Genomic DNA, 26,309 nt, shown 5'->3' with positions numbered 1-26,309 from the left:
CATATCTAACATGATGATGTCCCACCTTCCTTCTACTTGCTACATTTCCACGAGGCTGGAGTGAGTCGAGGCCTGTAAACTCTTCGGAATTTCTCAAAGCCTGACTCTCTGAAGCTTGCCAAATTTGGTAATGAGGCCAGTGTCTAGGAGCTGCCTGGCTCAGACTAACAGAGACAGACATGAATCACATCAAGGAGGATAGCAAAATTTCTGACCACAAGTCCAATGTTGACCATGGGTGAAACAGCTTACTCCTGCTGTGGAGAGATGTGACAAACCACCAGCACACTCAGGTACAGGCTACAATCACTTATCCAGGCAAACACTGGGGATATCAGCCTTAGGCAGCCTAAGACTGTACTCTAAAAATCCACAACTGCTCACTCCTTATATACATCTTTGATCACTTTCACATGCTATCTTTCAATTCTCTAATTTACAATCACATGCTAAACAAATTCCTGTCTTCGGTTCTTTGTTCCTCTGTGCACATTCACCAGGCATTGTTCTCATCCATCCAAGTCTTTGCATATTTCACTGATTCCTTGTTTCTATCACCTACTCCCTTCACTCACTGCCCATGATCTTTGCCTTACTGGCTTGATTGCTTAATTCTTTTTCAGTCCAGAAGACATCTGTTAATCTGTTGTTCAGTAGTTTACTGCATTCATCTTAGTTTATGAAAAAGACACTCCTAACTGAAACCATTTAACCTATTCACCTCCTTGAGATAAAAGGGGCAGTAGCCCATCACAGGTCACGAGAGGAATCAGTATTTACTGATTCAGGGAATCATCCCCGGATTACATTGACATCCAAATTGTGATCAGGGTTTTTTGGACAATCTAAGCAACCAGGAAGGCTGCAGAAACAGACGTTGGAACCTCAGAATTTGAGGCCATTGGAGATGAAGAGCATCTGCCTGCACAGGAGAGGCATAGCCCCAGAAGAGGTGCTAACCTCAAAAGAGAAAGAGACTCCACCCTCAGCAAAGGATCTATTAGCAGAGGCCACGATACCTCAGTCTGAGGTGACTCTGAGTCATCATACAGATGATTATGCACAACTATGCCATTGCCAATGTGCACCTCCAATTCCATGTCACTGATCACCACATGCTGCCAGTAGTAATCAAACATGCAATGGCATTGAATTCTTTTATCACTAGATTCTTTCATAGGTCAGCTGCAGACCTCTGCAGGATCTCCACTAACAGTTGCTCATCAGTGTATTGCTCAGGTGACACATACTCCTTTCACCAAAGCTGGTCACACATCAGATTTACAGCTGATGGAGATTCACAGGCTCAAAGGGAATGGGTCCTGTGCATGGACTGATGAGATGTTTCCCTCCAATTCCCTCCTGAAAATATCTTGATAGCTGTGATGGTTTTTGCAGACTCAAGAACAAGACGTTCCAGAGACGTGTGAACCTTTAGATGGTAAGGCTCTGGAAGGGCCATTTGGTGATGAGCCGGAGGAACAGAGGAGAAATTGGAGGTGCAGGAAGATGATGCTGAACAGGCAGATGTCCCCGCTGTATGATAATGCAGTGTCATTCAGCCACCATTGATTGATTTATTGATTTTATTGTCACGTGTACTGAAATACAATGAAAAGCCTTGTTTATGAGCGGTACAGGCAGATCACAGCAAGCAAAGGATGTACAGATCAAAAAGACTTAGAAGCATACAGATTACCTTGCAGGTTACATTATTTGAGGTTACAGTCCATTCGACAGTCTAATAACTGCCGGGAAGAAGCTGTTCCCGAACCTGCTTGTGCGTGTGTTCAGCCTTCTATATCTTCCACCTGATGGAAGAGGTTGTAGGAGGTCATTATCAGGGTGCAGTGGGTCTTTGATGATGTTGGCCGACTTTCCATGGCGGTGAGAAGTGTAAATAGAGTCCATGGATGGGAGTCTGGGTTCCGTGATAGCCTGGGCTGTGCACACAACCTTTTGTAGTTTCTTATGGTCCTGGGCAGAGCAGCTGCCATACCAAGCCGTTATGCACCCAGACAGTATGCTTTCAATGGTGCATCCGTAGAATTTGATAAGGGACCTTATTTCCTGAGCCGCCTGAGGAACAGGAGGCATTGTTGTGCCTTCTCGACTGTCACATTTACGCGGGAAGTCTAGGACAGGTCATCAGTTATCATCACTCTGAAGAAGTTGATGCTTTTTCACCCTCTCAACCTCAGTTCTGTTGACGTAGATGGGGGCATGTTCTCCTCCTTTCTTTTCAAAGTTGATGATCAGTTCTTTGTTTTTGCTGATGATGAGAGACAGATTGTTTTCATTGCACCACATCACTAAGTCTCTCTTCCTCTGTATTTTGACTTGTCGTTTTTAGATATTGGTCCCACTACTGCAGTGTCATCAGTGAACTTGCAGATGGCATTCATTTGGAATTTGGCAACACAGTCATAGGTGTGCAGGGAGTACAGTAGGAGACTGAGTATGTGGCCTTGGGGAGAAGGTGCAGTTATCTATACTCAGTGATTGCAGCCGATGGGTCAGAAAGCTGAGGATCCAATTGCAGAGGGCAGAGCCAAGGCCATGGTCACGGCAGTTTTGAGATCAGTCTGGAGGGGATAATGGCGCTGAAGGCGGAGCTGTAGTCAAAAAGCACGAGTCTGATGTAGGTGTTATTGTTGTCCAGATGAGTGCAGGGCTAAGTATTTGGCATCCTTTGTGGATCTGTAATGTCAGTAGGCAAACTGTGGGGGATTGAGACAGGTTGGGAGAGTTGATGTGCGCCATGACCACCTCACAAAGCACTTCATGATTATTGAAGTCAGAGCTATTAGGCAGTAGTCATTAAGGCATATTGCATGTGTTTTCTTGAGTGGGGGAAGATCCCGGTCTTCTTGAAGCAGGTGGAGACTTCGGTTTGTAGGAGGGAGACGTTAAGGATGTTGGTGAACACCTCCATCAGTTGGTCTGCACAGGATCTGAGTGCTGGGTTGGGGACACCATTTGGGCCATTCGCTTTCCTTAGATTGACTCCCAGGAAGACTGGTCTGATTTCTGAAGCAGAGACAGAGGGAAGCAGTGCATCTGGGGCTGTTGGGACAGGCATTGTCACACCGGTGGTATTCTGCTCAAACCAAGCAGGGAGGGGTGTGTCATTGTCCGCTATCTTACACTATTTCATTTTGTATCCCATGATGTCATTTAGGCCATGCCATAAACAGCAGGAATGTGTTTGGTAGGTCTGGGCCTCTAACTTGGTCTGGTAGTGCTTCTTGGCCTCCTTGACAGCTTTGCAGAGGTCATATTTGGATTTTCTGTATTGGTTTGGGTCACCCGACTTGAATTCTGTGTTTCTGGTCCTCAATACAGAATGGATTTCCTAGTTCATCCAAGGTTTATGGTTGGGGAACAATCGGATTGGCTTCTTTGGTATATAGTCCTCCACACATTTGCTAATGAAATCCGTGACAGTGGTGGCAAACTCGTCTAGGTTTTCTGCTGGACACTTGAACACAGTCCAGTCCACTGGTCCAAGCAGTCCCAAAAACAGTCTCCACATTGGGGAAACCTCTTGGGGGCCGCTTTGCAGTAAACAACTACACCTCCCAGTCACGAACCATTTCAACTTCCCTCCCATTCCTTAGACAACATGTCCATCCTGGGCCTCCTGCAGTGCCATAATGATGCGACCCGTAGGTTGCAGGAACAGCAACTCATATTCCGCTTGGGAACACTGCAGCCCAATGGTATCAACGTGGATTTCAGCAGGTTCAAAATCTCCCCTCCCCCACTGCATCCCAAAACCAGCCCAGCTCAGCCCTGCCAGCCTGACCTGTTCTTCCTCTCACCTATCCCCTCCTCCCACATCAAGCCACACCTCCATTTCCTACCTACTAACCGCATCCCGCCCCCTTGACCTGTCCGTTCTCCCCAGACTGACGTATCCCCTCCATACCTCCCCACCCATACTCTCCTCTCCACCTGTCTTCTCCTCTATCCATCTTCAGTCCGTCTCCCCCTCTCTCCCTATTTATTTCAGAATCCTCTCCCCATCCCCCTTTTCTGATGAAGGGTCCAGGCCCGAAATGTCATTTTTTGTGCTCCTAAGATGCTGCTTGGCCTGCTGTGTTCATCCAGCCCCTCACTGCTTAAGAGGGTTGGCCCTTCTGGTCTATAGAATAGCTTTCATCACATTTGCAGAGGTTTAGTAGTTGTATTTCATCTTACAGCTAGGGTTTCAGTTTAAGTTTCAATTTGAAGGTTGTTGTATTTCACAGTCCTTCTAAACTTATCATAGGTTGTCTTCTAACACTTCATGATATTACAATGATTTTTTCCATAAATATCCCATCAGGTATTGCTGATAGTCATGAGACAGAAAGCTAATATAAGTACATGCTAAAAAATATTCGGAATATTGCGATTTCTGGTGGCTTAGTAACTTCAAACTCCTGTGCTAAGCTCACCCACTGCCACACAACATTAATTTTGCATATATTCAGAAAATAGCTTAACTGCCTACTTTGCATGCAATGAGAAATGCCAGAATTCATACCAGAACAAATATCAACAGAATACTAAGAGCTTTGCGCTGCTGCAGTGTGAATTCTGATATCAAATATCATATAGTTAGGTTTATTTATACACCAGTTTTTCATTTTTAAGAGGCTTAGTTTCATTTACTGACACCTCTGAGATACAGAAAACAATTATGTAAAATCTTTACAGAGGAGATAGAGGCCATTCAGCCCATCGAATCTGTGCCAACTCTCTGAAGAGCAGCCCAGCCTATCCCCAGAACCCTGCATTAATCATGGCTAATCCATCTAAACTACACATCCCTGAACACAACAGGGCAATTTAACATGGCCATTCCACCTATCCTGCATATCTTTGGACTGTGGGAGGAAACTGGAGCACCTGGAGGTAAACCCACACAGAAACAGGGAAGAACACGGAAGCTTCACACAGACAGTCACTTAAGGCTGGAATTGATCCCAGGTCCTTAGCACTGTGCGGCAGCAGTGCTAACCACTGTGCCACCATGCCACCTGATGCATCATCTCTAAAGTGATAAAACATTCAAATATGTTTCACAGAAGCTTATCAAACAGACTCAATATCAGGCCACAAAAAGAAATGTTAAAACAGGGGACTAGAACCTTGGATAAAGATCTAGGTCATAAGAAGGGTCTGACAGGAGAGCAGGGAGGTACAGAGGCAAAGAAGTGTAGTGAGTGAATTCTAGACATTAGGGGCTGAAGGAGCAGAAGGTACAGACGTCAATATAGCAAGATTGAGAACATAAAAGAGGCTAGAAGTAAGCTAGTGTGAATATTGTTCAGGATTATGGAGTTTTTACTCTTTATTCTTTCACGGGATGTTGACTTTGTGGCAATGCCAACATTTATTGCCCATCCCATGTGGCCATGAACTATGTGTCTCATTCAGTCATTTCAGAGGACATTGATAGTAATCCACATTGCCATGTGTCTAGATCCGAATGTAGGCCAGGTAAGGATGGGAGATCTTCTTCCCTAGAGGCATTAGTGAACCTGCTGGGTTAATATGCCAATTGATGATAGGTTTATGAGCACCATTATTAGTGACCAGCATATTCCAGATGTATTAATTAAACTTAAATTCTACTAGATACCTTTGTGGAATTTGAATCCATGTTCCCAGAGCATTAGCCCGGTCCTTTCGTCCAGAGACATTGTCACCATCTCTTTAACAGCTAGAGCTGCTTGCTCAGAAAAAGGCATATGGAGAAGTTTAAAAACTATGATGAGAAGTTTAAAGTTGACAATATTGCCAGACTAGAAGCCAATGCAGGTCAGCGAGTCCAGAGTGATGAGTAAATTTTGCACAATTTAGTATATGGGCAGTGTAGATTAACTTTTGTTTAGCTAGGGTGAAAAATGAAAGGCCAGCCAGATGAGCATTGATATAACTAAGTCGAAATAAACAAAGGCATCGATGAGTGTTTCAGCAGGGCACATGTATTGCTTGGAAACAAAAGTTTTACATAATAAATTGTTCAGTCTGAGAGTGCCCTTGAAACTCAAATGTTTTAGCGTTTAGTCACCACCCAGAAAGCCTGGGATCTAAGTATTAGATTTGCTCATTGTCAATAAATATCTACTTCAATAGATTAATTGATTTGCTTTTAGCCAGGCTTTCACTTTTGCAGGGAAGTTTACTTTGTATTTTTTTTAAAGAACAGAAACTGATTTATTTAATCATACCTCAGCTCCACTGGCAATGCCAGTTTTTGAGTTTCTGCTGGTATTACAAAATAGAATCAAATTAGTTTTATTATTTTGAGTGATACCTGCTCTGTAGACCACAGATGTTGCATAATTTGTTCAAATTATGATAATCAATTCCCGCAAAAAATTGAAATCCTAGAAAGAAAGAAAAGTAAAAGTAGTGCCTTTGTTTGAAAACTTCTGGCAGAATTAGTGTCCTGGAAATATTTCCAGGTGTGTTTGTATTAAATGAAAAGCATTGTATTTGAACTATTAAATGTAACTATTAATTTTAAACAGGGTTGAAACAGCCACTGGACAAATTTACCAATAGGTATTAAAATTACATTTGCAGTTTCCATGAATCTTACCTTGCCTTGGGGCTCTGCAAAGCAATCTTTCAGAGAATTCATTAGTACTCACAAAACAACATAGACATAAGGCTTTTAAATGCTTGAAATTAGTGACATTAACCACAATATTGGTCAGAAAACTTTGCTAACAGGTTAGAAATGTAGTGCAGATACAGAAGGTGAATACTACAGACAGGAAAAGATCAATATTTGGCATTGAGATTAATTAAAATTATATCTACTCCAAAGAATGTCAGGGGCTTTAACATGTTGCTGGGCAATTTAGAACAATCTCTGAAAAATAAAAGGAGGGAAAATGGGGTTTAATCACCATCCGTGAAAACATGCAGAAATGCCTAATTGGGAGAGAAACCACAGAAGGAAGAACCAAGTTAAATAAGCTTACCCAGCATGTAAGAATGTGGTGAAAGCTTTAAGCAGATAGGATATAGTACAATTAGATATTAAGTGTGGTAATTACTAAATTATAACCTATAGAAATGCATAAAAGAAAACTGTAGATTTTACACATTATAAACAAAATGTTGAACATTTTCAGCAGGCCTTTCAGCTTCCGTGGAGAGAAAAACAGATTTTAGCTCAATTTAGTTGGCAGTGTTAGGGCTAAAAAATAATGACTTTGAGGAATAAATTTAGATAAAGAGACTGCAATATTTTGTAAGTTTATAACAGCAGCTTTACATTCTACCCAAACATAAACACTTTCCCTCATTACTGGTACTCGTATTCTTCCTTTCCCTTTGTCCTTAGTTAACATAAAATAGCTACTGTGATTTATAATTTACATAAAAATGGCCAAAGAAGGTTCTTAGCTGACGCAATCATTTACATAGTTAGAATCATGGCCTTTTTACTCATGGCAAGCAGATGAGAAGATAATAAAGGGTCTCCTGTAAATCACACGATAGGGTCTTATTAAGGAGCAGCAACAATTCAACTACTGCTTTCATTGAGACAGTTTTGACAGAGACACTGACAGATGCCCCTCTAACAAGCTAATTCAAAGTTTGCCATTTAATTTGGGATAGAAGGGGAAAACCTTGACTCATTTTAGTTCAGACCTTTTACGTGATTGCAAACACTCATAGATTTACATGCATAAAATAAAAGCTTTTAATACGTAACTGCAAGGAATTTAAATAGATTCAAAGTTTGTTATTTAGTAAAGATTAGAAGGAAATGCTTGATCCCACAGTAATTAAGACTCTTTAGGTAATGGTCACTCTATTATATGTACAATGTAAGTACACTGAAGTTGTAAATGCAACCTGCAAACTATCAGTAAATTGTTTACATAAATTCCTATAGACAGAAAGCAATAGACAGTAGGGAGAAGCCCCAATCCCGTCATTAGGGAGGACTGAATAACAGGTGCTGATGTCAGTATTGGAACGTGATTGAATAAGATGCATTGTGAAAGCACAAGGATAGGTGATAAAGATGTTGAGGTTGGTTGGCTTGCCGAGCTGGTTTCTTGTATCGCAGACATTTTGTTGCCACGCTGGGTAACATCCTCAGTGCAGCCTCCGATGAAGCATCAGTGTGTTCTCCCGCCTGATTTTTAAACTCTGGAGTCGGTTGAGCTGAATTGCCTCACTTCCAGTCTTCCTTCATAGTGGAATGCATATGGGGTCGAGTTCGATATCTTTATTAATAGCATGCTTTGTGGAGTGCCAGGCTCCTAGGAATTCTCATGTCTGTCTCTGCCTAGCTTGTCCCAGCATTTTGGTGTTGTCCCAGTTGAAATGGTGGCTCTCCATGTCCATGTGAATTGAGATGAGTGAGTATTGGTCGTGTCCTTTTGTAGCCAGTTAGTGTTCATGTGCCCTTGTTGTTAGTTTCCTTCCTGTTTGTCCGATGTAGAGTTTCTCGCAGTCTCTGTAGGGGATCTTGTAGATGACACTGGTTCTGTCCACAGCAGGGAGTGGGTCTTTAGTTTGGGTGAGCAGTTGTCATAGGCTTGACGTGGGCTTGTATGCCGCTCTGATGCCCAGCAGTCGTAGGTGGTGAGTTTCAATGTGTTCCTGATGTAGGGTAGTGTGATGAGTGTGTTGGGGCGTGTAGTATCTTCCTGAAGTTGTTTGTGTAGGCATGGTGGTCTGAAGGATTATAGATATCAATTCATTTCTTAATGAACCTAACTGACACCTTTCTGGTCAGGAATCTTGCTTGAGACCTTCCTCCTCCACCAGGAGGGTCAAGACGGACCTCTCCCACCAATACATGAACCACAACTGGGCTGCATTAAATCTAGCCAAATGGTACAGGAGTGTGCCTTCTATCAGAACTGAATGCTTTTGTGAAACACTTAAGCCTCATGCTTGGGCTAAATGGTGGAGACACTTGAGTGAGGAGTAAACTGAAGCTACTAATTATACCTTGTAAACTGCTACTCAGACGCTAAAATGTCATGTCTTCATTCTGAAGAATTGTAAATGTTGTCACCGGAAAGGTTCATGGTTGTGTCATTGGATCTTAAGATTATCAAAAGGAAATCTTAAAATCTTAATAAATCAGTGGCCACAAAAGGTAATATAAAACAGCAGTGATATAGGATAATGGTAAAGGAATGTGAAGATAAATGTGAGGATATTAAATATCGTAATCCATACCCAAAGGCAGATTCTATGCAGACAAGGACAAATGTGATGAGAAACCAGAATGTCAAGCTGGTGGAATTGTGGGAGATATAGCAGTTTGGATGGAAAATTGGCTTGCTGAAAGAAGACAGAGGGTGGTAGTTGATGGGAAATGTTCATTCTGGAGAGCAGTTACTAGTGGTGTACCGCAAGGGTCGGTGTTGGGTCCACTGCTGTTTGTCATTTTTATAAATGCCCTGGATGAGGGCGTAGAAGGATGGGTTAGTAAATTTGCAGACGACACTAAGGTCGGTGGAGTTGTGGATGGTGACGAAGGATGCTGTAGGTTGCAGAGAGACATAGATAAGCTGCAGAGCTGGGCTGAGAGGTGGCAAATGGAGTTTAATGCAGACAAGTGTGAGGTGATGCACTTTGGTAGGAATAACCGGGAGGCAAAGTACAGGGCTAATGGTAAGATTCTTAGCAGTATAGATGAGCAGAGAGATCTCGGTGTCCATGTACACAGATCCTTGAAAGTTGCCACCCAGGTTGACAGGGCTGTTAAGAAGGCATACAGTGTTTTAGCTTTTATTAATAGAGGGATCGAGTTCTGGAACCAAGAGGTTATGGTGAAGCTGTACAAAACTCTGGTGTGGCCGCACTTGGAGTATTGTGTACAGTTCTGGTCACCGCATTACAAGAAGGATGTGGAAGCTTTGGAAAGGGTGCAGAGGAGATTTACGAGGATGTTGCCTGGTATGGAGGGAAGGTCTTACGAGGAAAGACTGAGGGACTTGAGGCTGTTTTCATTAGAGAAAAGAAGGTTGAGAGGTGACTTAATTGAAACATATAAAATAATCAGAGGGTTAGATAGGGTGGATAGGGAGAGACTTTTTCCTAGGATGGTGACGGCGAGCACGAGGGGGCATAACTTTAAATTGAGGGGTGAAAGATATAGGACAGATGTCAGAGGTAGTTTCTTTACTCAGAGAGTAGTAAGGGAATGGAACGCTTTGCCTGCAACTGTAGTAGATTCGCCAACCTTAGGTACATTTAAGTCGTCATTGGACAAGAATATGGACGTACATAGAATAGTGTAGGTTAGATGGGCTTGAGATCGGTATGACAGGTCGGCACAACATCGAGGGCCGAAGGGCCTGTACTGTGCTGTAATGTTCTATGTTCTATGTAAACAATGAGTAGTTTATGCAGTTGTGCGGCATTGAGTCTGAGAAAGAAACTGAGTGTAGAAATAATGAAAGATCTGTCTTAAAGAAGAAAGGTGAATTCAGGAGGCAGAGAGATTTAGCAATGGAACTGCAATGCTAGCCGTCCAGTCAACTAAGGGTGTGACTTTAGGAGTGATTATAATTGGGAACACACAAGAGGCAGAATTAGAAGTGCGCAAATTATCACAAGGGTTGTGAAATCTTAGCAGAGGCAAGTCCATGTCTGATTTGGAATAAGGAAGCAAATTTTAAAATCAAAGCATTGTTTGACCAGGAATAAGCACAGTGCTGAAAAACGAAGGCAACTTGTTACAAGTTAAGACATGGGCAGCAGGGTTTTGAATGATCTCGAGTTTGCGGAGGTTAGAATTTAGGAGACCAGAAGAAGTACTTTAGAACAGTTGAGAGTAGAGGTAATCAAGACATGAATAAAGCTTTCAGTCACAAGTGAGCTGAGACATTAGCAAAGTTCAGTGATACTTTGTAGCTGAAAGTAGGTGATCAAAGTATTACCACAAATATGTGATCAGAAACCCATCTCAGGATCAAATGTGGCACCAATGTCACCATCAGACTGGCTTGATCTCAGCTTGTCGCCAGGGAGATGGACAGTGTATCTGTCCTAGGGATGGGTATAAGGGCAAGGGCTTCAGTCTTCCCAATATGTTCTTGGAGGAAATTTCAACTCTTCTACACTAGTTAACAAACAACTATCTGATTATTTAGCAACAGTGGAAGAGATCAGCAAAATGGTGGTGAAGTAGAACTCAATGACTGAGTACAGACATGAAAAATTAAACCTACATTTTTAATGATGTCACCAGAGGTAAGCATGTGCTGTGGCTGAGAAACAGGTGGGGCCACAGATGTTTCCTCAGGAAATGCCAAAGCTAATGAAAACCAAAAGAAGAGTGCATGCTGTAAATCAGGAACAAAAACAAGTTGCTGGAAAAACTCAGCAGGTCTGGCAGCATCTATGAAGGTAAAAACAGAGTTGGTGTTTTGGGTCCGGTAACCCTTCCTCAGAAAGCAAAGCTAATGGAGTGGGTGAAGGAACAGAAGTCATTGTAAGTGATTCCCTGGCTACTACTAAATAGATAAGAATAAAAAAAGTCCTAACCAGTTAGATGACAGTAGAGATGCTTTTGAGGAGGATGGTGTGATAACCATGTCAGTAGTTGAAGTCAGGTTCAGCAGGATGAGGAGGCAGCATATACCTTTGTGGCACATTCACATATTTGGAATTTATGGCTTTTGATTAGTTGTGTTTTCTGGTTCTCATAAGTTTGAAATCGTACTTTTAGTCTCTAATGGTTTTGATCTTCCAGTTTCCAGATAGTCTGGGAATAAATGCACCCCAAAAAATGCATATTGGAATCCTCAGAAGTCACAATGCAATGACTTACAAAGTCTAAAATTCCAAAGTTTAAACTATCTGATTTAGAGAACCTCCTGCCAAAGTTTCCAATTTGGACTTAATTTTGGAGACCTAGGACTATGACTCGCTTATTTGGATAGTTATACAGGAAATGTTAGACAATTAAAATTTTCTGTAACTCCTGGTTAACTACACTCGTGACTCCCAATCACTCATACTACCATTTCCACCTCCGATGCCAATCACCCTTTCCTTCCCAGTTGCCTGAACCTTCCTGGACAGAATCCATCTGCATCCCAGCAGCCATACACCAGATCGTTATCCTCCATCCCAACCCTTCACCAACATACCTGCCATCTTACTCCCTGATAAAACTGCTGCCAATTTCAACTATGGGAGATTTGCAGCGAACTGTGAATTAATGCCACGCAGCTGGTTTGACAGCATAGAATGACAAAACTGTAGGCAAGATAAAACTGCAGATCAGTCAGGGTATACACAGAAGTTCACTCCTTCAAAAAAAACCAGTCACTCAACTCAAGCAGTGGAGTAAGGGGTTTTGTGGTACAGTATAACAGACAAGGTGTTTGAAGGTGTTTGTCACACTTGTCTTCATTGGTCAGCGCAATGAGTATAGGAGTTGGGATGTCATGTTGTGGATGTACAGGCCATTTTGGTGAAGCTACTTTTAGAATACTGCATTCATTTCTGGTTTCGCTGGTATGAGAAAGATGTTGTTAAACTTGAAAAGACTCAGAAAAGATTTACAAGGATGTTGCTGGGAATGGTGGCTTTAGCTATAAGAAGACAATGAATAGGCTGGGGATTTTTCCCCTGGAGTGTCACAGGCTGAGGGTAATCTTATAGAGAATTGTAAAATCATGAGGGGCATGGATAGGCTGAATAGTCCCAGGGTAGGGGAGTTCAAAATTAGAGGACATAGGTTTAAGGTGGGAGGGAATAGATTTAAAAGGGACCTCAGGGACAACTTTTTTTACACACAGGATGGTGAACGTATGGAACTAGTGCCAAAGGAAGTGGTGGAGACAGGTACAATTACAAAATTTAAAAGGCATCTCGATGGGCACATGAACAGGAAGGGTTTCGAGGGATATGGGTCAAATGCTGGCAAATGGGACTAGATCAGTTTTGGTTATTGGTCAGTAAGGACAAGTTAGATCAAAGGATCTGTTTCTGTGCTGTATACCTCTATGAAAGAAAAAAACTCAAGGATGACAATTGATCAGAGGGCCTTTTGAATTAGCACTGAAATTGGATTATTGGAAGAAGAATCATTCTCTCTCCTCAGATGGTGAACTTTTCCAGCATTTTCTGTTTTAATTTCTTACCATGCGTACTACTTTGTTCTTACGTAACCAGATTAACCTAATGAAATTTATACATGACGGAACTATACAGCACAAAAGACGACATTTGACCCACCATCCAGTCCCATTAATCTCTCCCCATATTTCTGCATCCAACCTCATTCTCGTGTATTCTGGTCACATCTTTCAAACGTCACCAGAAATTTTGTTTCTCCCTCTCTCTCTCTCTCTCTCGTTAACGTTGCATACATGAGGGCTCTTGTGCTGCAATGGTTAGTACCCCTACCTCTGCGCCTGGAGGCCCGGGTGCAAGTCTCACCTACTCCAGAGGTGTGTCACCAACATTACGTTAATTAAAAAAAGATTAGTAGAGTGCACACGGATGATCTACCCACAGGTCGAGGGGGCCCCGGGGGTCATACACTGTGGCAGGGGAAGGTCGTCCTTACCCTCAGACTGATCTGAGCGGCTCCAGCTCCTCGGAGCGGCTGAAGCGGGAGCCGACATGATGTTGCTGCCGACCGGTTGTTGAGGCTGGGCGTCTGTCTCCATGGTGACAAGACACGTGACGGACACTCAGGAGGCGCGGGCTCCAGGAAGCACGCTCGCGGGTCCGGCCCAGCAGCAGCAACACTGCTGGTGCATGGGCTGGCACTGAGAGAGAGACAGACAGAGAGTTTCATAGATAACAAGGTGTAGGGCTGGATTGACACAGCAGGCCAAGCAGCTTTCGAGGAGCAGGAAGGCTGACGTTTCGGGCCTAGACCCTTCTTCAGAAATGATGCCAAAGCAGGGTCTTCTTATTGCTAAAACCACCCCATCCGCCCGCCCCCATCCCAGCTCCTTCCTTGTAAATCTTCCTTTCAAGATTAACAACATTTTTCTTACATCAGAGAGACCACAATTTACCAAGGGGTCCCGACCCTCTCGGTAATATTAGGGTTATCATTTAACCATCGTGAACCCTAATTTTTAACCCACACATTCTGACTTGAAACACCGACGGTGAGACTCAGCAGGGACAACCGGGCGAGAGTACACACAGCCAGGATTCGTCACCCTTTCAAATGGACAGGATGGAAAGTCTCCCAGCGTGAAGCTGTGAAAGATTTGTAATCGCAGAACTACTTCTTCACCAACTGTACAGGCGATTTTCAACTTTTTGGTAATCATAGGCTTTGCGCAATTTGGTTTGAACTGTCAGAATTCACTGCAGCATGGAACCATGCGGGCGGCACGGTGGCTCAGTGGTTAGCACTGCAGCCTCACAGCACCAGGGACCCGGGTTCAATTCCCACCTCGGGTGACGGTCTGTGTGGAGTTTGCACATTCTCCCTGTGTCTGCGTGGGCTTCCTCCGGGTGCTCCGGTTTCCTCCCACTGTCCAAAGATGTGCAGGTTAGGTGGATTGGCCATGCTAAATTGCCCATAGTGTTCAGGGGTGTGTGGGTTATAGGGGGATGGGTCTGGGCGGGATGCTGCAATGGGCGGAGTGGACTTGTTGGGCCGAAGAGCCTGTTTCCACACTGTAGGGAATCTAATCTAAAAAACTCATACAGTTCCACAACGGATCTCTGAGAAGCAGCAAAATCAACAGCAGCAGAATTTCTGAAGGGTCCCGACCCGAAATGTCAACCTTCCGGCTCCTCTGATGCTGCCTGGCCAGCTGTGCTTCTTCGGCTCCACACTATGTTGTCAGAAGCAGAATTAAACACAGATTACTTGCAACTGCCTTTCTTAGGCACTTTCCACTCGTCTCACAAAGGTGATGGACAAAGAACTCCAGTTCAAATCAATCAATACCACTAGGACAGCGTATCCGGCTTTCTCAACGTGATTAGATATCAATGCCTCGGGAGTTGAAATATCATGGTCTGCTCATCATATATTAGGAAAAACTGGCTTGGGAACTGGTCAAGGCACTGGACAAGTATCCAAATATACACCATACCATGGCAGATGGTGAAATATGAATCAATAAAAATCTGGCAGTAAAAGCTGACCTGATGTAACCATCACTGATTGTTGTAAAAGCCCACCCGGTTCACTAACATCCCTTAGGAAAGGAAATGTGCCGTCTCTATGTAAGCTGGCTTACACCTTGACTACCAACTACACTAAGAGTTAGCTATTGAAAGCCAGTCAGCTCAAGTGGCAATTAGGAATCGGCAATAATTACTGGTCCAGTCAGCAACATACACCCTCCAAGAATGAATAACGCAATGCCATGTTATGTTGTCATCAGTTGGAAACAACCAATCATTTGATCTGCTTTGGTAATGATGGGAGTTTGTGGTCACAATTTCACCAGTTTATCAGAATTCAATCACAAACATAAGGTTATGGTTCATTTGTAACTGCTTGTAAGAGTACACTTCAACTTTTTCACTTGCAATTTCTTCTGTTTCCCTATCATACTCTCAGTACATAGTGCCAGTGGCTTAAGGATAACAATGTGGTTAAGTTATAGCCAGTGACAGGTTTGGCTAGTACCTTTCCAGTCATGGAGTGTGGATAGATCGATATGTATGAAATGGTGTACAGATAGATTGTTCAACTGTTTTTAGGTGTCATGTATAAGTGTTTTCATGTTGATGAAAATGATCTGCAACAATGGGGTGTTGATGATGCCAACAGAGCAATCCTTAAAATGACCGGATATTTTAACAGTGGTGGTGGAATAAATATCTCATATTACACACTCAGGAATAGATTTTTCCATGTGTCAAATCAATAAGGCCTTCTTCAATAACCTGCACATCTTCAAGAGACAATTCATTTTGAACATGGTCACACTGTTTCAATTGAGCTGGAGTTGATGTTGTCACTGAATGGATTTGTCTACAATTTAGACACACTTTCAGGGTATCCAACTATGGCAAGTGTTTATGAGTCTGTTGTGGTCTTTTTGGCCATTATCAACTTCAGCTGGTTGGGCAAATCGGAATGCCAAGTCTGAGAGTGCATCCGTCTGTAACCTATTCAAAACAACCATTGTGGATTCAATTTGGCCTGCCAAGATTGTGTTCTTTTTTCTGAGGTTAAATCATCGGCCTCCTTGAGGAAGCATTCCATAAATTCAGTCAGGCAGTCCTAGTCAGGTAGAGGAGGAGAATGGTGGCAATCGGGAAGCCACTGTGAGCTCAGGGGCATGCCAACCCTGTCTCCTGATGGGGTGAGGACAGTGAGGTCTCTGTGTGGGCCCACAGTCAACTGACCAACCATGCCATGGTCGGGGTGCCTAAAAAGAAGGGCCAATGTAGAAATATACATCCCACCCTCTGCCCCATCCTATTGTATGTTTCATTTCAATCAACTCAACAAAGTATTTTTCGCACACTCATAACTCTAGTTTCTCTCCACCAGGACTATGACAGAGAAGGAGACCTGGGAGATTGGCAGCGTTGCAGATTGTACAGCCATTAGTGAAGGAAAGATTGGGCTCTTCTTGATGCCTGGCGACAAAGAAAGAACTGGCTTTGCATGTGGATACAGGAATCACTAATTTGGATTAATTAAAATTTGAAAATCTGACAATGATGTCTTTTTTACCCTTTCTCCATGTGAGTTCTAAATTGTATCTTTCAACACACCGCAAATGCATTTACTGTGACACAGAAGCCTCAGCATGAGGATGTTGGTGAGGCAAGGTGTGCTCAGAAGAAGTTGTGCATTCTGAGGAATCACTATCACACAGATCCATGCACATCCACTACTAGCTTATATACACACCCTGTTGGGCCTCAGAGAGAAATCACTAATCTATCATGTGGTGAGGCACAAATCGTAATTGGGAGAGAACAGTGCTGCAGTCAAGGACCGCAGAGAAGATCCTATCACAAGATGCAGGGTGGTGCAGTTCAGCTTTTCAACAAGAAACTATCTAGACACTGAACCTCATGGATCATTTATGAAAATGTCAATTTTGGAGAAGCAACAGAAAATGTGAAAAGTTCTGTTGGAATCTCGCAGAATGTTGGAGAGAAATTGGAGCATTCAATTTCAGTTCAGCTCCCATGAAGAACTTCAATGTATCATTCCCAACTGTTGCAATGATGAAATAACTATTCAATGACTCATCAAGGAGTGAATCAGGCAGAAAAAAATACATAACATTCTAAAGAAGAAACGATGTCCCTGCTACTCATTCATAAGATTTTCTCTTTCTCTTGGTAGTGGTATTACTTACACATTTTCTTCCGCTTGTAGCCAATGAAAAATCAGCATAAAGTAGAATTTCACCATCATCAGAAATGAAAATGGACTTGAATATTTGAGGAAATTAGATCCTCTTAGACACATACTTAAGGACTGGGATCTACAGGAAACTAATTTGCACTGTTAGGATCTGTAGATTTTCTTGAAGACACAAAAGATTCAACACCATCATCAGATGTTTTCTCTGCAAGAGCCACATTGGTAATAAGAAAGACAGTTTAGACACTTTTTCACATCCAGGAATTTAACAGTTTCTGGTTACAATTGATGCATGACATTACAATCTTCAGTGGAACGATTAGAGAAATTTACCTCTATATCACTTACTTCAATAATTTGCTGGCATTCCTCAAAAGAACTCTGACCAAAGCCACTGTCTTTCAAAAGTATAGCAATAACCAGGGCCTATTCCTCCATAAAACCATCAACACCATTGGTATTTTCAATCCCTTTCAGATATTATTATACTAGAGCTGTTATTATAATACTTGTTTCGATTTGATTGAATTGATTTATTGTTGTAACATGTACCAAGATACAGTGAAAATGTTGTTTTGCATGCTATACAAGCTGATCATACCATACAAAGTCCATTAGGAATGCAGGACAGAGTGCAGAATGCAATGCTACAGTTGCAGAGAAAGTGCAAGGAGAGAGATCACAATGAACATTTGGGAGGTCTGTTCAAAAGTCTGATAACAGGGTAGAAACTGTTCTTGAATCTGTTCGTTTATATGTATTCAAATTGTTATACCTTCTGTCCAATGGAAGAGCGTGGAAGAGAGTAAAACTGGGATGGGATGAGTCTTTGAGTATTTCAGTTGCTTTCCTGAGACAGCAGGAAGTATAGATGGAGTCAATGGATGGAAGGCTGGTTTGCATGATGGACTGGGCTGTGTTCATGACTCTTTGTAGTTTCTTGCAGTTTTGGGAAGAGTAGTTGCCATACCATGCTATGTTGCATCCAGATAGGATACTTTCATTGGTTCATCTATTAAAATTGATGAGTCTTGTAGAGCCCGTGAGACACAAAATGCCAAAATTCCATTATTGTTCCAAAAACGTGCTTTATCCACACTCTAACATTTTGTAATTCATGTTCTACAACATCCAAATCCCTCTGTACCACTGAACTCTGTGAAATTTCTCCAGTTAAATAGTTTACTGCTTTCCATTCTTTGTGCCAAAGTGATCAAGTTCACATTCTCCTGCATTATTCTTTGTTTGCCAGATTTCGGGACACTCACATAACCTATATGTATTCTAATATAAACTCCCTGCCTCCTTTTCACAATTTACTTCTTTACTTATCTTAATGGCAGCTTAAAATTCAGCAACGATACTTTCAGTCTCTTTATCTAAATCAATTACATAGATTATAAATAGTTGAGGTCTCAGCATTGATCTCTGTCACATTCTGCTAATGACTGCTTGTCCACCTGAAAAAGCATTTATCCCTGCTATAAAAACAGTAAGTGCAAGAGAAACTCAACCAGTTCGGCAGCATCTGGGAGAAAGAAAATGAGCTAATGTCTAGAGTCCAAGTGTTCTGAAGCTTTTCAAAGAACAGTTTGAAATGTTTCCACAGTATTACTACCCATGGCCTGTGAAGCAAAACCCATTTCTCCCACAAGTTGTTAAGCCACATTTTCATTTCTCAAATCTTAATTATCCTATGCCAATATGCCCATAGCTTTGGTAATAATTCAGAAATTATTACTTTTATGGTTCTGTTTTTTGATTTAGCCCCCAGCTAAACTTCTTCCTTAATCCTACTCTGTCACTGTTACCCAACACAACATGACAACTGAATATTTCCCTTCCCATATCAAGATCCTCTCCACCTTGGAGGCAATATCCCTAACCCTGGCACTCGCCAGGCAGATGCTCTCACTCTCTCTTTCCCCTTTCACACTTTTTTTTAAGCAAATGATTTTCCTTTTCCCCTTTCACACTATTTAAATGAAGTCTGGACTTTTGGAATTGATATAACTCAATGTTACTCTCAGCTTGGGCCCCTCAAACAACCTAAAGCCACAGAACTGAATAGCAGAATGTTGAATGTCAGCAGCAACAGAAAAGTTGTTGGTTTTGCTGCTGTTTGTTTTATGGACTAAGCTGGGCCCATTGCAATTGGAAATATTAAGTGTTTGTTGAGTGAACGTTACAAAAATTTATGTTTCTTTTCCTTTTTAGATGAAAAAATAAGATGGAAAACTGTTCTGAAGCGGGATTGCATTTCCAAATGCACAATTTACCAATCATCACCTTTATTCTCCCAAATTCCCACTCCACACTTTTCAGCCAAGACTTAGATCACGGCTCCTGCTAGCGTTGTTAGCATAATTCATGCAAATTGGCAGGATGAACATACTGGATTTGCATTTCATGCAGTGAGTGATAACATATTCATTAATTGTTGCAACACTTTCAGTCATAGAAAGGAACAACAAACTCATTTTGCCCCATCATTACACTCTTCTCAGGATTACAACTAAAAGAAAAGTTTTATGATTAAAATATTACTGGTGAATATCATATGCAGTCAGATTCTCCTGTTTATTATTTGAAAATTTGCTTACCATTCAAAGCATTCTCAGCAATGGTCTAGTGGTATTATCGCTGGACTGTTAATCTAGAGACCCAGGGAATGTTCTGGGAATCAAGCAATGGCAGGTAATAGAATTGTATAAAAATATCTGGAATAAAGGGTCTAATTATTGCTATGAATCCATTGTCAATTTTTGGGAGAAAACATTTGATTCACTGATGCCCTTTAGGGAAGGAAACTGCCATCCTCACCTGGCTCATATGTGATTCCAGACCCACAACACTGTGATTGATTCTTAACTGCCCTCTGAGCAATTAGGAATGGGCAATAAATGCTGACCTAGCCAGCGATGCCCTCATTCCATGAATGAATAAAGAAAAACTCTATAACCCATTACAGCATCATTTGTCATGGGATATATTATTGTACATATGAGATTTCACCCATCTATAGCATCACAACAGATATTTTAGATTGCTATTGTTTTGATCAGAGGCGTGGTATAATTCTATACTGCCAGATTAGAACACACCATAACACCATCTAGTGTCATTTTTAAATCTACATACAATCACCATACAAGTTACATGTATTTGATTCCTCCAGGTAATATTGGTCACATATCAATCCCAATTATTACAACCAGCTATTATTTTTTCCACTAACAACAGACTTTTCTGCCAAAAATGACCATTTCATATCTGAACAGACTTTCTGGGACTAAACAAATCTACTTTCCCACAGGAATTGAGAATCAGGTTGCTGCACACTACTAATAGCTGGGCAGATCGGTACAGAGAAATTTTACTGTCCAGACAGATTGAGGAAAATAAACATTTACTTAGCTTTTACTGAATTCTGACAAAATAGCAAATTTATTACATGCTTCTGTTCAAAGTGAGGCTATCCAGCCAGTCCAGCATTAATGGGTAGCAGTTGTCTTTAAACCTATATCTGAGTTGTTAATGTGCTCCTAAGGGACACTTTTATTTACTTAAGCAACAGAAATAATGCCACAGAGGCCAGTATCCCATTGCCAAGCCATCCTTTATTTACACACACGTAGTACTTGGCACTGGTCCAGTTTCCCCAAAGCCTGTTCTGAGATGGAACAGAATCTCTGACACTTCTGTTTATACCTGTTAGCCAGGGCTCCCTTATTGGATCAGATTAACAGCTGCAATCAGGGAATTCCTATGAGGTCGACCTGGCTGATCTTGTTACCATCACGCTACAACATTTGTAAATATCAAAAATTTTCATGATTGGAACCTATCCAACTGAATCCAATTCTAAAGCGTGTTTGCTATTTACGAGGTTTCTCGGGAATATTTCAGTTGCGAAAGGCAACACTTTGCTGTAAATTGTAATTTGTTTGTGTCGAGATTAGAAATAAATATTGAAGAAAAAGCATTAAAATGTCAACCGAATTGCGGGCAAGTGTTGACGATGATTTCCTATTAAAAGGAGCTTAGTTGTGTGCCAGAATAGAGTTTCATGTGAAACAATATCTCTATTTAATGAGAATTTCATTTTTAAAAGTCTGTATGTTGTGTCATAAAATATTCATCCATGAGAAATAGTTTCAAATTATTGTTAGGGATAGTCACAGTTTGGGAGCATTTTGGGTATGACATGAGTTAACCTATGCATCCACTTGAAGTTCCAACTTGGGGTTCAGTTAAGTTAAGAATGAGGTGAAGAGTTTCAGGTAACTTCATAAGCAATGGTTATTTCAGTCATTTTTAAGATTCACTTTCATTTATGAATGTAGTCAGATGAAAAAAAATTAGTTAAACTGCATAAATATGCTTAGCTGCTGATGCAGCAGAGACAGAGAGACTTTCAATGAAAATGCAATGTGACTGAACCAGCATTAATCCTGTAGCCTAATCTGGAAATGAAATTTGACAGTGGCCCTGTTTCCACAGAAAGAAACAAAGCAATGGGGTTTCGTCAAGGTTTGGAACGAAGCACAGGCTTTGGAAAGGAGATAGGATGGCCTCTGAGAAGATAGGGAGTGATGACACCAGTGATAAAAGGTCACCCTCTCACTTTTGGAATCCGTGAAAAACAAAGTGCTTGTCTAAAACAGACCATTACAGAATTCACGTAAGGCACTGTCCTTCATAATGTAATGTTTACGTGATTTTGAACGTATAAGTAACTGATGAATCCTCATTGAGTTAGAGGGCTGCCTTTTATTTTGGATATTTTCTGGGGTGGACTATCCTGACATGATTCAATAAGTGATTGTTGACCTATACTTCAAGGTTACTGTGATTATTTCGTAAGATAATCTATCATAACACCATGTGTCAAACAAGGCCTTTTCCAGTTAACTTTAGAATAATGTGATTTAAACTCTTAAATTTTAGACAATACAGGCACATTCCATTTGATCAAGTTTCAGTGAAGCTGCTTTTCAATGCAGGTTTTTGCCAGTGTCAAAGTACAGTGTTACCGCTTGTATTGTATTAAATAACATTAAATACCACGGTGCATGCCTACTATTTCATTCTTTTTACCTCATTCTTTGGTGTAGTCTGTCCTTTTCCCTCTGGTAATTATCCATCAGCAAATACTTCATTTCTCATGTCAGATGTAACTGCAAAGCAATTATATTTTATATTATACTGAAACTAAATTCTACTTAGGTCCTGAGCCCTCCAATGCATTAATCATTTACCGTATTGGTATTTTTCATCCATTCTAGATCAATTCTCAATTGAATCTATAGAAAAAGACCAGATGTGATCAACAGTAAACAAACATCGCCAGCTAATCAATACATTTACATTTGTCTATAATCTTTGATGGACTCTTTGAACTGAAAATTTCAAGCTGCAAAGATCCAAAGCAGCCTATCTCTTTATCCAATACTCTTACTATACAATACTCTTACATGGACCATAAAATTAGTTAACACCCAAAGATGGGTGTCAGGAGCACAATGGAGGATTTCCAACCCCTTCTGGATCCACTGTTTGCATGCTACCTGCTTATTTTAATGGTTTACATTTAATTGGCTTTACCTTGGAAAGGAGTGCAAAGCCATGATAGACAACTGCAATTTTAAGCTATTCTGAATGATTGATTAGTATGAAGTGCATTGAGAAGATGAGAGTAAGGTCTCATGATGAATAGATGTCACGTGGAGATGAATTCACTGATTTAGACGAATCCTGTCATTAGGTGTGTCATAGCACTACTGCTAAGTCCTCAGGTCCAGATGCTGAGAGCTGACCACCTATGGTCATCTGGTGGTCATTGGTAACCTTCTGGTTCCCTGAGGAACTACAGTATTCCTCTTCCAGCCCATCTCCACAAATAATGCTATCAACACTGCACATGTTACTCTAAAATCCTCTCTTCCCTGTTGCCCCATTGTCCTTGTTTTAAATGGTTTTAATGTTTTCTTTCAAGAAGAGTAGGTTGGCTCAACATCATTAAAAACCCAAAAACCGAAGAACTGTGGATGCTGGGAACAGTTCTGTAGAAAGGTCACCAGGCTCAAAATATAAACTCCGCCTTCTGTCCACAGATGCTGCCAGACCTGCTGAGTTTTTCCAGCAATTTCAGTTTTGTTTATCATTGAAACATTTTTCTCAGTGAAAAGGTAGACCCAGTGCCTTAAAGAAGAAGCCAGCAGGCAGAAATCTGTTCCGTCCCAGCTACAATCAAATAAATGAGATGGCAACATTAATTTTGAATCCTACCCATTTCAAAATGAACTGGTCTACAGTCATGTGTAGGCCATATAAGGAAAGGATAGCAGATTTCCTTTCCTAAAGGACATTGGTGAACCGGATCAGTTTTTACAGCAAAGTCTTCATGATCTTCATTAGACTTTTAATTTGAGTTTCATTTTAAATTCAAACTCCACCATCTGCTGTGTGTAGAATTTGACCTGGGGTATCTGGAATGATTCCTAGGGTTTCTGGACTACTGGTCCAGTGCCAATACAACTATGACATCACCCACCCCTTGAATATTTTTCATCAGAGGCTTAAATTGATGATGAATAACAATAACAGAGGAATGTTATCATTAGATTTCTTATTTTGGTTTCAAATTAACATTAGATTAAAAAGTAGAGATAACACAGTGTGGAGCTGGAGGAACACAGCAGGTCAGGCAGCATCAGAGGAGCAGGAAAGCTCAGCTTTTTATGAATAAAAGCTGATTAGCTTAATTTCTTGATCTTGGGCAGCACTTGCTGGCAGTTTGCCAGCTGTGTCATTTCCTGGGAAGCAGACTCTTAAATGTATGCTATCAAATTGGCTGCAACCCCTATAACCTAAGGGTTCCTCCTACTGTCACATCTGCTATGTCTGAATCCTTTGGTGATGATTCCAATGAACTGATGTGGGGAATACCAGAAACGGAAGAGTTTGTTAATAACACAGGCACCAACAGTTACAGCCACACGAAAAGCAGTTAGCATTGTCTTCTATACAGTGGGACATGTAAGTCCCCCACAAAGATGGGATGTCTCCACATGGACCTTTGACATCATAATGTTTAATCAGCCAGGCAGTACAAATACAGTAGGGAATTAAACTGTTGTAGGATTGCTGAAACCTTGAGCTGCCTATCCCAATTCTCCACCGTATTAAGGAAAGCAGTATTGCACGCAAGAACATGTTAAAGAAATACTTACAGTTCATATTGAGAGCAAAGCAACTCTGAGGCCCTTGTGCAGCCTGTGAAATTTGGAATTATGTTTGAGATTTATGGTACACAGATGGTTGCCTGTTGTTACTTTCAATTCAGAGAGACGGCCTGAATTAATTTGTAATGGCATGGTCAAGATTGTTTCCGGCCAGGAGTTTAATTCCCCATGCCTAGTCACTACATGAGATTCACGCGCTGAATTCTATAATCACAGATGTCTTTAACATGCTTGTGTAAGTGCTTCATAAATGCAATTGTACTTTGAAGACCTTACTTCACTCCGAAGTAGAGTCTGCTTCCTCAGACACAAAAGAAAACACTGCTCCACCAAAGCAGTGGATATAGTGACAGCCAATTTCCATTTCCAACATAACTTCTGTCTTTCTGCAGCTACATGTCAGTTTTCAGTGAATTATGAACAAGGATTCCCAACTCCCTTTGTATATCAACACACTTCCCTCACACCATGTAAAAAATACATTGCATTTCCATCCCTCTTACTAAAGTCAAGAACCTCACGGTTATCACATTGTATTCCATCTGCCACATTCTCACTCACTCTATCCAAATCTCATTGAAGCTTCTTTGCACTCCACTCACAACTCACATTCCCACTAATTTTGTGCTCATATGGAAATTTGGAACTGTTACAATTGGCCCTCATATTCAAATATCACAATTTTCTAACCAACCTGTTCAGTGATGTTATGTGCACCTCTGTTGGGATTTGAACCTGGCTATCCTAGCCCAGAGGTAGGGACACTGCCAATGCACCACATGACAGATAAGGGGCATATCAGATATTAAATTGATAAAAAAAAACAGATATCACACTTGGTCTTAGTCAAAAGTCTGAGGAGTGATAAAAAAGAGGTAATTCTTGGATTCTAGATATTGCTTAATCAACTTGCTGAGATGTGTTATAGCATACCTCCACAGCAGGTGGGACTTGAACCCGAGCCTCCTAATCCAGATGTAGTGATACTGCTCCTACAGCACAAGAGCCCCTTTACTCCTTGCATTAATTTTATTTTTGCTAAAATGAAGCCTGATCTAGGTCTCAGCCAATTTCCCCTCTCTCTGAAAGAAAACAGTTTCCTAATGAACCTGCTTGTTATTGTACTCCTATGCAGCAGGTGAGACTTGAACTGAAAAACACTACCACTGCTCCATAAGAGCCCTTTTGTCTCCACACACAGGTATATTTAAACAACCTGTTCAGAGATATTATTACACACCTCTAGAGCAGGTAGGACTTGAACCCAGGCCCCCTGGTTCAGAGAACACTACTGCTGCACCATAAGAGCCCTTGGTGCTCACATTCATTTCTTTTTCTTAGTGTTTTGTTTTTGTTCTTATAGCCATAACTGAACTGTTTTTTGCAATCACCAAATCAGCCTTGCTATTTTTTCATCTATTAACAAGTCAAAAGGATAAGGCAGCACTGAAGCAAAACTATTTTACGATAGCCAGGGAGGCACAGAAGCAACACAGTATTCAAGCATAAAAATGGTGGCAAGTAGGGATAAAGGAGGAACAAAAGGAAATAAGGAAAAAAACATTGATTTTTACATGAATGTAAATTCAGATTAAAGTGAATAAATTAATGGTACAAAAAGAGTTTAATAGGTATATAACCTTATCACCATTAAAGAGACATGGTCACAATGAAACCAAAGCTGTAAGATGAACATTCAGAAGTATGGCCTTTCAAAAAGCTTGACAGGAAGGGAAGGCCAATGGGTTAGC

The 26,309-nt window shown here is 41.2% G+C and overlaps 1 protein-coding gene across 3 annotated transcripts in view; it reads right to left on the bottom strand.

Annotated features, from left to right (window-relative positions):
• Positions 1-13,644, bottom strand: part of cnbd1 (cyclic nucleotide binding domain containing 1) — an 84,986-nt gene extending 71,342 nt beyond the window's left edge. For 2 of the 3 annotated variants that reach the window (XM_048528642.1, XM_048528643.1), the window contains exons 1-2: positions 13,565-13,644; positions 6,311-6,383 (exon numbers count right to left, since the gene is read on the bottom strand). In XM_048528642.1, coding sequence (XP_048384599.1) covers positions 6,311-6,383; positions 13,565-13,622 — 131 coding nt within the window. In that variant the 5' untranslated portion in view covers positions 13,623-13,644. The remainder of the gene's footprint in view (positions 1-6,310; positions 6,384-13,564) is intronic. The other variant, XM_048528645.1, reaches the window with a different exon arrangement.
• Between the last annotated feature and the right edge of the window lie 12,665 nt (positions 13,645-26,309).

Source organism: Stegostoma tigrinum, chromosome 5, assembly GCF_030684315.1.
Source record: "Stegostoma tigrinum isolate sSteTig4 chromosome 5, sSteTig4.hap1, whole genome shotgun sequence".
In the NCBI taxonomy this organism is placed as follows: Eukaryota; Metazoa; Chordata; class Chondrichthyes; order Orectolobiformes; family Stegostomatidae; genus Stegostoma; species Stegostoma tigrinum.
This window is presented reverse-complemented; position numbering and strand designations above follow the sequence as displayed.